At 45.2% G+C, this 12,749-nt stretch overlaps 1 protein-coding gene across 1 annotated transcript in view; it reads right to left on the bottom strand.

The window, feature by feature from the left end:
* Nucleotides 1-1,555, bottom strand: part of SCUBE1 (signal peptide, CUB domain and EGF like domain containing 1) — a 356,000-nt gene extending 354,445 nt beyond the window's left edge. The window contains exon 1 of the mRNA XM_014523611.2: nt 1,403-1,555. Within this exon, the coding sequence (XP_014379097.1) occupies nt 1,403-1,499 (97 nt within the window). The 5' untranslated portion in view covers nt 1,500-1,555. The remainder of the gene's footprint in view (nt 1-1,402) is intronic.
* Nucleotides 1,556-12,749: the final 11,194 nt, after the last annotated feature.

Raw genomic sequence — 12,749 nt, 5'->3', positions numbered from 1 at the left:
GGGGGGGGGGGGGGGGGAGTGAGCCCAGTGACATCCATGTGCAGTTTGTTTCATGCCAATTAGATGAACAGATCCTCCCAAAAGGTGCAGTAAAGTGAAAACAGTTTGATTGTTAGCCTGGAATCCTAACGCTAATTGTTTCAGAAATGCTCACTCAGCCATCTCCAGGGATTAAACAAGGATCCTTCAAAGTCACCGTGGGGAGGGGAGGAATAATCATATATTGTGGCAATGCAGAAGACTTTGCAAAGAAGGGGTGCTCCCCTTCAAGGATCTTCCCAAGAATTTTTTTTTTTCTTTAAAGGGATGGGGTGGGGAGAGAGAGACGTCCCCCCTCAAGTTGTGCCTCCCCTAGAAAATGTGGAGCTGCTGAGATTCCTTCTCTGCGCCCCACCCCCAGTTTATTTTAGCTGCTGGGCCAGTGCAGATCTAGCTACGATTTACGTGAATTCGCTTAGGAGGGCTGAGAGTGTTGCTCAGAGTCAGTCAAGCACAAAAGGGAAGGAAAGAAAAAAAAAGGGGGGGGGGGAAGTTTGTTTTTTTTTTAAATGCCTGAAGTTCATACTTTTGACTCATTAAACTGGCACCCATTTCCCACCAAGATCAGCAAAAATGACAGCTGGGCTCCTTTATAAGGCCGTCAGAAATTCAAACTGCAATGAGCCAAGGAGGACATCTCACAGCAACCAGAGGATGCCTGGGAGTCAGGCGTGAATGCCAATGAGTCAAATGAAAGGAGCAAAACCAAATATGAGCCTTTCCCCCGCTACAAAATCTCCCGCTGCCTGGGCCCCCAGCGCTTATGCTTGCTCCCTTTTACTTAATGTAAAAGCTTTTCCGATGGGGAGAAACAGGCACCCCCCACCCTCCCCATCTCACCTGCCAAGGTTGTTTTTGTTTAAACAAATCTGCAAGGGCTCTCTGCATCCTGAAAAGCTGACCCAATAAGACCCCGCTGTCACAACGCATTTCTATGAAAAGTTGTTATCTATCTATCTATCTATATGGTCGCAGCAGAGCCCAGGCTCAGCAGTCTGCTGGCTAGGAAAAGTGCAAAGCAAGTGGAGGACAATGTCAGCTGGATCAAGGGAGAACTTTAAATAAAGGACGGGATACCCAGGCTCAAAAAAAAATAATAAAAATCTAGCTTTCTACACAGAGCCATTCAGGGCAGCGATTTTAGGGGCCTTTATGAAAAAGTAACATCCCCCCGTACGGAAAACAAACCCCCCCCATTCATTTCCTTCCAAAAATTGCTGAAAAAGCATTTAACCCCCAGGAAAACTCCCTTGGCAGCCCCATATTAGCACCCCGCCCCCTGCAAGAAAGAAAGGGTGGGCAAAGAGCACCCCAGCAGCAATTGCATCCCAGCCCAAGCGAGAAGGTGGGCAATCTCTCTTACCTGGGACCCCGCTGCCCCCCGCAAGCCTGCCCGTGGAGAAGAGGGCGACCAGCAAACAAAAGTCCCACCGCGGCAAGCAAACAGTCCCCATGTTCATGATAGGATGCAATGCAGCTGGTGCGCGGCTTTGATAAGAGACGCGCCCGGGACTGGCAGAGGGGAGCCGGAGACACTGACGCGCTGACAGCATCCCGCTGATTCGCAGAGGGACCCGCGGGGTAGGCGGGACAGACAGGGACTAGTGCCAATCCCGCATCAGGCGCGGGAGTGGGGGGAGGGGTTGCTGGGAGAGGGCATTGAACTCTCTCCCCTTCTCCCTCTGAGAGCGCCCCGGCCCCTCCTGCCCCCGCCCCCAGGCTCTCTCCCGGAGCATGAGTGCTCCCAGGTGAGCAGCACCGAGTCCTTGCTTTTCTACCTTTTCTTCCCGTGCCTGAAGAAGCGTGTTTGTGCCCCAAAGCTTTCAAAGAATAACTCTCCCCAACTATTGAGTTGGCCTAATAGAAGATTTCACCCACAGAACCTTCCCTGTCCCTGCCAGCAGTGCTTTTTTAAAAGTAATTTATTTGCCTCAGATCCTCCAAGCTGTCACTTGATCCCTTGAATCTCGCTGCCTCTCCCTGTCTGCCCCAGTAGCTCCCTCCTCCTCCTGCTCCAGGTACCTCCTGAGCCTCCCAGCCCCTGTGTGCCCCCTGCCCCCCGAGATTCAGTGAGCACTCGCCTAGCTCCTTTCACACACTGGCTTTGAAGTCCAGCAAACCCAACAGTAGATCTCCTTGACAACCAATAAGAGGGATTTTTTGACCCCCCCCACTGCTTTTTGAGTTCAGACTAAAAGAAAACTTTTTTTGTCAGCCTTGCCTTTCCCCAGACTCATCTCTCTCTTAGGACTGCCTTTTTCACGTGCATCAGGTCATTACCATGAAGCCCAGCCATTACATTTCCATAAGGTTTTAGCAGCAATCTGGGGCTTTTCCAGAAAGTGAGAACAGCCAAGGCAATGGTCTCCGTGTGTTTCACTGACCATCCTCCCACAATGGCTAGCGGTGCCCACTTGCTCCTCGTTCACTATGTAACTCCAGCCTTCAGAAACTTAAAAAGTGACTGGACTGAGGGACAAATGACAGAAAAAAACTGTCCCTTGTCCCCAGGTACAGGCCCACCCATTACAGCTTGTACTGTCATGTAGTGGGGGAAGAAAAAAAATCCCCCCCGAACAGACATAACTGGGTACATTTTTGTTTAAAGAATGAATTTCATGCCCACCCCTTTTGAGAAATCTTTTGATGGCAAGGTGAAACTTGAGAAGCTTTCTTTTGAAAAGGGTAAAACTGGAAACCTGCAAGTGTTGAACCCCAGTCAGGGTTTAAAGGGTTGTGAAATATTTTGTAGGTCCACCTTGTTCAATCTGATTTTATACCCTTGGGGGGGGTGTATATATGTGTATGTATGTATGTATGTATGCACAGAACTCACCCCACTGGAAGTGCAGCAGGCTCATCTCTGAAATCTCCCATGCCTCTTGTAAATAACATACACTTCGCAGACCCATCGATCAAAAAAAGTGGCACCTCAGGTTACCAAATTGCCTGTTTCCAGCACTCTGCATTTCTTTTTATTTATGAGTGTCTTAAAGCCTCCTGCAGTTTGAAGGAAGGGAAGGAAAACTTTTTCACTCCTCGGTGCAAATTTGGACTAATGAAGAATGTTTTACTTAAATTGTCTCTCTCTCCCTCTGTACAATGATCTACTGTCAAACTGGTATTGATTAGTTCAAGGGTCCATGGCATAAAAGTCATTTGATTTGCAACTATTTAAACTTCTGCTTTGAGCATTAATCCTTTGGTCTACGTCTCTTGTGACTACAATCCCTTATTTTGGGGTTAGTACATTAATGTGCAGTTGTGAGCTCTTTGCTGAAGTCTTCCATGAATATACTAGAAAGTTGCTTCTCTGGGGGTCCCCCGAGGCTACCTGGTACCTTAGAGCTCCACCTAGTGAATTTTATTGCATGCTGAAGCAGAAGTCTCCTTAATAAAGAGCTGTGGCAGTTGAATAGCCGTTCTCTAATAACCTCTGTGAACCAGTTAGTCTCTAAGGTGCCAACCTGCTTTACCTTCTGCCACACCCTAATAATTAAGTACCACCAGCACCTGAGCCTGGTGGAAAATACTCAGACAACACCCTTATTTTCAGTGAGGTTGTAACAGGAATTTTACCCTGGACTGTAAGAGGCAGGGCTCCAGAAGGCTATCATGGAGGATAACCTAACTTTTCTATTTTGTTGTTCTCTGAAGTTATCATTTCAAACTGCTTTTTTCTTTTTCATTCATTTTCATGAAACCACCTTGAAATGGCAGGCAACCTTTGCTTGTCAGTCAATCAGAAATATCTGATTATACCTCTAAGAATCAGAAAAGATCAGAACCATCTAAGAACGGGATTGCATTGACTTCTGAAGAATTGAGAAAATATGTTTTATAAAATCAGTAAAATAATTCTAGTCAACTGCTTTGGTAATTTGCTCTTTCAGGTACAGGAAAAGGTATTATGTTAAATGCTTTGAAAGTCAAATTTAAATAACTTTGTAAGTCAAATGCTTTTTTTCCCCCACATCCACCCATGCCTCAGATTGCTTTCCAGGTAATATTTTATGTAATGTAAAACTACTTTGCACTCAGAATTGCTCATAAGGGATTAATAAAGCTGGATCACAACTTTTTCCTTCATAATACTGGATAAAATGTTTCCCAGTGCATCCTCCCTCATGGAGCATAACCTATCTGCCAGACCTCCCTTTCAAATTGAATAGCTGATTGCAATAATGGCAGAATTGCATGAGGAATGTTTGGACTGTGCCTACCACAGAATGGCCCTGAACCTTATTATGAGTTCCTGGGTATTGAGTATACATTGAAGGGCTCTCAAACTGCTTTCACTCTTAGGGGTCAGATTTGAATATAGTAACTGAATTTTCTTGGAGGAACATCCTTTCCATTTGTAGCCCACCTCGCTGCCTGTCTGTAATCACACATCAACTCTGTGGTGATTATATAAATTACTTGTGTGGAAAAACAATATTAGGAGTAATGTATCTTAATCTGGTTCCTGAGGAGATGCCCCAGAGAGAGGGGCAATGTTGTGAAGGCACAGAGAGAGGGCAGCCTTAATGCGAAGCCCCAGAGAGAGGGCAGCATTATTGTGAAGGCCCAGAAAGAGGGCAGTATCACTGAGGAGCCCCATAGAAGGGGAGTAGCACTATTGTGAAAGCCCAGAGAGAGGGCGACGAGACTGTGAAGGCCCAGAGAGAGGACGATGATACTGAAGGCCCGGAGAGAGGACCATGACACCAAAAAGCCCAGAGAGAGGCTGATGACATTGTAAAGGCCCAGAGAGAGGGCAACAATAGCCAGGTCCGTAGGAACCAAGCCACGGGGCTAGGTGAACAAAAAAAGCACCCTAGCAGTCAAATAGGAGCACGGGGTGTATCTTGGGTGCACGCAGAGTGCACGGTGTCGGTGGTGGTTTTCTCGTGTTTTTCTTTTGCTTTAGAGCATTTTGTGTTTCCCCATGCTGGAAGGGGTTGAGGCAGAGGGAAGCGAGGAAAACAGAATAAGGGGCTGTATGTTTATTGATTGAAAGACACTCGTGGTGCACAAGAACGGCCGCAGGATCGACAGTGACCTGCCAAGCTGGGTATAGGGCGAGGTAGAGGGGAGGTGGAGCCTCGCGGAAGACCGCCAAAGGAACGAGTGGCCAGCGAGGGAAACCGCGTAGTACTGAGCCCCACCACTGAAGAAGATTCAAAGTCGTGGCAGGCGAGAAAGGGGTGATCTGCATCATGTGTAAAGACCTCCTCGAAAGACCACCTGCGATGGCAGGGCGGATCCCAGTGAGCTCCCAAACCAAAGAGACATGGGGCAAGATGTTTGAGGCTAGGCAGGCACACATATTTTTCCATTAAAGAAGGTAAGATGTTCATTATGACTTATCCTTTTCAGAAATACTAACTGGACTCCATGAAAATTTGCTCTTGAAACAGGTTCTTCACAGAAAGCTAAAGACATAAAGCATGGTTTACTAATTCTAGACTTCCTTGCTTTTGAAGATATGATTTACTGATCATGGAACATTTAGGATTAGGCAGATCACTTGTGTTACCAACTCTTTCATTTCAGTGTTCCAGGACAATCATATTCCTCCAAGATAGTGGCCTGTCATGGCTGACATTTACTTCAGAAATTAAGAAACAGTCTCAGGTAGCATACAGGATGGCATTCTTGTCTAGTGGACTGAGAACCCAGAGCCCTACACTGTCTTCCCAGATCTGCTGCTAACCCGCTGTGTGCACCAGAGTGGTTCACTTTACTGTTCTGTGCTTGCTTCCCGTTTGTCTATGAAGAGAGCAAATGCTTTGTGGCAGGGACTCTTTCACAGTGTGAATGTGCAATGCCTAGCACAATGTGGCCACAATCTCAGTGAAATTCTTTAGACTCTCCTGCAAGGCGAAAAATATTTTGATAATTTTTGACCAGTAAGACCACAACAGAAAATTCCTTTACTTTGGAGCAAATTCATGGTTATCCTACACAGTGGTGGAGAGAATTCTAAATGAAATCTTAAGGCCCTCACCAGGCAGAGGAGGGGAAAGCAGAGTCCAGGGATTTGCCAAGGAATTGTCTTTTTAACTGTATGTCCCTGTCAGTTTGTGGCATGTTGGGCTTTTTGTGGATGGTGAGAAGGAAGGTGGCAATTATGATTCTTTCCATTAAAAAAAAGTCAGCCTTGATAATATGATAGAGTATTGTTCATTTCTGTAGTCCTCAGGTTTGGGAGCATACACTGAACTGGACCTGACAGAGAGAGGCAGAGCCACAAACTGTAGGCCAGGTAATTTCTTCCCCCCAAAAAACACATTATTGAGCATTGCCTAGCAGTTACCAGATATTGGAATCTGTTATGTGTTGGTATGGCCCTGTATTTAGAATCCAAAATAAACAGATTCGATCCAGGAATGTGCTATATTAGAGCTTAGACTAATAACTGAATGGTCCCATCTAACCTTAAAATCTACAAATAAATGCATCTGTATTTTTTTTTTAGTAGCAGCCACAACCACCTTAGAAATGAAGAACATCCTTGTGTCAAAATCACTGAGAGGTTATAATTAATTTTGTGTCGTTGTCCCACTGACAGGATAGTGATTGGAACCTGAGGGAAGCTTGGACCACTTTGGCCAAGGATGTGTGCAAATCTGTGCTAAAGCTAGCAGACAAATAACTGCCCTCTTTGCACTGCTGCTACCTTGGTATCCTACTGCAGCACAGACTGCCACTGAATCATGCTGCCTACAGCAGCAAGGCATTCGATTTCCTTCCACGGGGAACTCATGCTGTTGTGTTAATGGTGGTCATACTAGAATCAAACTCTGAAGAGAAGAGGCCTTTCTTAAACCCTTTTACATTGTGGACCATATCTCAATATATAGATAGTTATCTACAAACTTGCAGGTCACCTCTCCTCCCAGACCTCCTATGAACTATTTCTCAAAATGCTTTGCAAAGTTAAACAGCAACTGGTGGAGAGAAAAACAGAAGAAGCAAAAGAGAAAAATCAGATAGGGAACTGACTGAGAAAATGGAGACTAATGTGTTGATTAGTTATTGGAATGAATTATCTAGAGAGGTGGTAAATTTCTCAACACTTGTGTTCTTTAAATAAAGGTCTGACATCTTACCAAAACATATGATGTAGCTCAGTGGTTCCCAAACCTTTTGAACCAACAGACAACAGTCAACCCTCAAAAGTGCTTATGAGCAACCATGTACCCTTTTCATTGAACTCCCAAGTGAAAAAAAACTTAAGGTGTTTGGGACCTGGTGCACTCTCTGGACCCACTGCAGACCACTTATATGATGATGCCTTGTGAAAAAAGGTACGTCTTACTTTGAAGAAAACTATCTCAACCTGGAGGCAGAAAAACTACAGAAATAGAAGGAAAGGAAACAAGACTGAGAAATCCATGGTCAGACTCGCCTCCCCCACCTTTAACCTGTGACATTTGCCAGAGAGTCTATGACTCTAGGATTGGCCTTTTTAGCCATTGATGGGCTCATCTACAACCTTTTATTTGACCTGTGGGAATGATCATCCTTGACTGTGAGTGATTGCTGATGATGTTGACTTATCATGGGCTCAGGGATCATTGGTGATCCCTGGACCACAATTTGGGGACCACTGCTGCAGCTTGAATGGTAGTTATAGGCTTTATATACAAATTACTGGGTGAGATTCTATGGCCTGTGCTATTCAGGAGGTCAGACTAAGCAACTAACAGACCATTCTGGCCTTAAAGTATAATGAAGACGACAAGAACTGCAAGCTCCAAAGCTTATGCACCACCAGTGAGTAGATTACATTTCATAGATTTCATAGACATTAGGGCTGGAAGGGACCTCGGAAGATCATCGAGTCCAGCCCCCTGCCCAAAGGGCAGGAAGTCAGCTGGGGTCATAGGATCCCAGCAAGATGAGCATCCAGTTTCATCTTGAAGGTGTTCAATGAAGGCGCTTGAACCACCTCCGGTGGCAGGCTGTTCCAGACCTTGGGGGCTCGGACAGTAAAGAAATTCTTCCTTATGTCCAGCCTGAAACGATCTTGAAGTAGTTTGTGACCATTTGACCTCGTCATCTCTTGGGGCGCTCTGGTGAACAAACGTTCCCCCAGATACTGGTGGTCACCCCTGATAAACTTGTAGGTGGCCATCAGATCACCCCTGAGCCTGCGCTTTTTCAGGCTAAAGAGCCCCAGGGCTCTCAGCCTGTCATCGTAGGGTCTCCTTCCCTGACCTCTGATCATGCGCGTGGCTCTTCTCTGGACTCTCTCAAGCTTCTCCACATCCTTTTTGAATTGTGGAGCCCAAAACTGGACACAGTACTCCAGCTGCGGCCTCACTAAGGCCGAGTACAGTGGGAGAATGACGTCCCGGGATTTGCTGGAGAAGCATCTATGGATGCAAGCCAGCGGTTTGGTCGCTTTACTAGCCGCCGCATCGCATTGCAGGCTCATGTTCATCAGTGTGAGGCTGGGGAACTGGAACCAGTAAGGGCTTAGCTCCCATAAGAGCACCCTGAGTGCCCAGTGCTGGATACCAGCCCATCAAGAGGAGCTGGAGGCGCTGCCAGACAGCTGCCCTTGTAGGACTGGCCACCAGGAGATGAGCTTTGGCTGCTTCAGAGTGGGAGTGTGAGTTGAGGGGGAAGCAGGTCCCACAGGGGAGGCAGTCTTGGGAGAGGAGCGTCTGCAGCCTCCACCCTTCTCCATTGTGGGAGGGGGTATGTCCAAATCCCAGGGCCCTAAAGGGGAGGGGCTCTAGGTAACACCCTGTGGGGTGCTAAGTGCACCCCATATTCTGTGATTAATGTTGCTTCGTACTGTAGAGGTTAACATAGTTATGGGTACTCCTTAAGGGGGTTTATACGGGTTTACCTGTCTTCATTACCTATATATGTTTACTGCCTATTCTTGGAATATTGCATTGCTACCTCAATTTACCTGGGTTTATCTAAGTCGATGCTTATATGTGTTTATTGTGTGGATGCCTTGACTTACCTGTTCCAGAGTATTAATGTTCATTCTGTGCAGGGGGGTTAATTATTGCCTATGCTGTGAATCACCCGGTTTATCTTTTGCAGTCCCTCAAAGTGGTGCAATGTGTTTATTGCAGGTTATTGTATACAGTGTCACATACTAATTCTACTGTAAATATTTAAAGTCTCTTATTCATATTTATTTTTGTGTAGCAATAAATTTGTATATAATTAAGCACTTTGTCTCGGCCTGGCTCTATAGAGAAGAGAAAGGAACTGCTCCCAGGTGGCAGGCCCCTCTTACAGCTCTCTTGCCTGACCACCCCATCCCTTCCACTTGCAGACAGGGCACACCCGGGGGGTACCTGGGCTACAACTGCAAGAGACACTGGGGATGGGTGAGGGTGTGAGTAAGACAATTTCTGATTTACAGGGGTTGCCAAAATGTGAGCTGTATCATTCTGTAAGATTCTGTTTCTGGGATATGGGGGCATTAGGAGGCTAAAAAGCTTTACTCAAAACTAATGACACCTTCATGTGAGATGGAGGCACAGCACTGGAGGCAAGGTGGTGACAGAATGAACACTTTTCTAATGCAGTGGAAGCCAAACTCAAACAAGAGTGGATATTTGGGGATGCTTCTTTGGTTAAGAGAAGCACTTAATTTTTAAAACATTTTATCTGATTCTGCTGATTTTTACAACCAGGCTACATTTGCCTGGTCCAAACTGTCCAAACATTTGCTTGGTCCAAACTGTCCAAACTAACAGGGAGGAGTATGATATATAAAAATAAATGGGATCAAATCCTGTCCTTCAGTTACAAAGTGATAAATTCAGCTGGGCTTCATTAAAGTCAATATGCTAACGTTCAACTACTGTGGGAACAGGATTTGAACCTGTCTGTTTGTACCTTTAATGGATCCTCCCTGCCAACGTGACCATGGTAATTCTGAATTGTGGCACGGTGCAGATGCATTTTGCATTGTGTTTCTATAATGAGACTCTGGTACACTGTAATGAAGATAAGTTATTATGCATATTGTGTTTATGTAAAAATGTGCCATGTTTTTGCTGTTCTTAAGTATAATTAGTATAATTCTTGTTTTCCAGCATCCTCTATGTTTATATATACCCACAGTTTTTCTGCCCCAACATAGTTCAAAATATTGATGGTATTTTAAACCTTTGTAGCTACTAAGATTACTGTATATGAAGTCTGAGAGAGACTCTTTTTAGTGGGTATAGTTTTACATTTAAAAGCACATAGCGATTATACATATACTGTGTCATTCAGAAAAAATGGTGACTGTCTCCTGTCTTTTGGAACAGCAGCAAGGCTGAGAAAGTGCTTAAAAATTAGGAAAATATGATTGTAAAAAACCCACAAAGATTGGCAGGACAATCTCAGAGTAGGTGTAGGACCTAAAACCACTTTTAACTCTTTATAATGGACTTGGCTTTCTTTGACCTCCATTCAAAAGTGCATCCCCAGTCAAAGCACTTAAGCATTTGCTTAAATGCTTTGTTATATAGGAATACATGTAAGCACATACTGAAATGCTTGACTGAAAGGAGATCTCTGTGAAAACTTCTAAATATAAATTACCTCAAATGGTCTCTCTTCCACAAAGGTAACTTCTTTCTCTCAACAGCAGTCCTCTCCTAATATTTAGAAAGATGTCTTCTGCTTCTCTTTTCAAAGGTCTGCTATCACTTTTATGCTGGCATTCTTGATATAATTTAGAGTCTGATCTTGCAAACATTTAGCATGTACACTGAAATCAGTGGGACTATTTGTGTGAATTGAATTATGCATATATTTGTGTTTGCAGAATCAGGTCCCAATGTTGTAAGCTAAGGAGAAGGAATCATGGCCTCTGTTCTCAATCCCTTTATTTCTGTGCTTAGTGCAGAAACAGATGTGGGGAAAAATGTGGATCTCATCCACCTTGACATTCCTTCTATTCTGTGTAACTGCAGCTACATGAAGAAAGTGGAGGATTTTGCTAATGATTTTGATATTAACAAAATTTGGTTGTGTTCTAATTGAGGGGTGGGGAAGTCCCTAAAATTTTGAAATTATCACAAAAAATTCTAGGATAGTCCACAATGTGGGTTGCGCTGGAGTGGTAGACCCTGAAAGCCCTGGAGTGTCCAGCTCTGAGGCTGTCTGCATGGCAGGCTACTCCAGAACAACAGATCCTCAGAATCCCAAGGTCCTCAACTCCAATGCAGTCTGACAGATGAGCTGCCCAGGAGGTGTGTGGGTGAAATGACAGAAAATCAGACAGAGTGGTGATAGACTTCTGGCAAGATAGGCCCTTGCCTAGATTCCATTGAAGCATCCCTGAAATCAACTTGTCTCCACAAAATATTAAAACAAACAAAAATACTTAGAAGAAATGTGACACACTTTTTTTTCTACTAAAATATTTGTAAGTAGCCTTACATACAAGGCTAGCCTTATCACTTCAAGGCTACTTTTCCTATTGACCAGTGATTCTCAACAGGATGATCTGAGGCACTACACAATGTTAAGAACCTTTAGTTGTGCATAAACGTACATATGATAAACCCAACTAGTCAAAAACATTTTGACCTGTTGTGGTCTTTCTGAATTCTTTGCAACAGAAGAATTGCCCTATTATTTTTCTTTAGTCAATAAATGAGTGAAAGCTAAGAGCTGGCATTTTCTGAAGGGTGTCTTGAGTCTAATGAGGGGTGCCTTGAATGCCTGCTGTGTTCACCTAAGTATCTGATCCATGTAGCATACAAATCTACTAGTAAACAGCCTTGTCTGATAGCTCAGACTGTAGAAGATCATACTTTTATCACTGGGAGTTCCCACTTCAGACTATAATGTGTTAAGCAAGATGGGTGCTGCCATATACATACTAGTTTTGGAATAAAAATGGTTTCCCCCAAAGGACTAGGGGTGCCTACAGACATTTGCCTGTTGGGTTGTGGGGGGGAGGGGGATTCAAGCCTGCCCACACTGTCCCTAGCCAACAGGTGGAGGTGCTGCCGAACTGCCCCTCTCTGCAGTCCCACCTGCCCCAGTTCTGGGGCTGTCAGTGGGGGAGGGGAAGGGAGCTGGGCTTGGCCTGGCTGGAGCTAGAGGTCAGGGAGCAGGATGGAACAGAGCCTTCTGACCTCACCCCCACCCCGGCTACCCCAGCTTGGATATTAGGGAAAGCCAGGCTGGGCCTCTGAGGCAAGGGGGACTCCCTTCCCCCACCTCTGCCCAGGTCTCTTGACAGCAGCTGCACCTGGCCAGAGCTGGAGGGGGTGCAGGGTAGAACAGCTTCCAGTCCCAAGATGGCAACCAGGGGGTAGAGCAACTGTCAAATGGTGGGGCTACCCAAGTGGCCCTCAACAGCTTACCAAAACTCATAAAGCAGCCCTCCAGCCAAAATAATTGCCCACCCCTGTGTTAAAGGATGTGGGTAGTTTTTTGGGGGTTTTTTTCTCTGTTTTAGGACATTAAATAGAAATTCAGAGGGACAAGAATCTAGACTTCCACATGGAAGCAATCTCAGCACTTATATAGACACTGTTCTACCCTAAGCTTTGCTTCAAACTGTAGACTGTATCAGCCAATTTTTGAAGTGTCATCTCAGGTTTCCACAGCCCAACTCATTCATCAAGAAGATCAGTGCAGAGGTTTGGGTGGAACTACACCCCAAGCTGCGGACAAGCAAAACTCGTGACATGGGGGAGACTGCATGTGTTAAGGTGCAGCGGGGTGACAGCTGCAGG

This window comes from Alligator sinensis, unplaced genomic scaffold (assembly GCF_000455745.1).
Source record: "Alligator sinensis unplaced genomic scaffold, ASM45574v1 scaffold292_1, whole genome shotgun sequence".
Taxonomy (NCBI): Eukaryota; Metazoa; Chordata; order Crocodylia; family Alligatoridae; genus Alligator; species Alligator sinensis.
The sequence above is the reverse complement of the archived record's forward strand: the minus strand, read 5'-3'. Positions and strand labels throughout refer to the sequence as shown.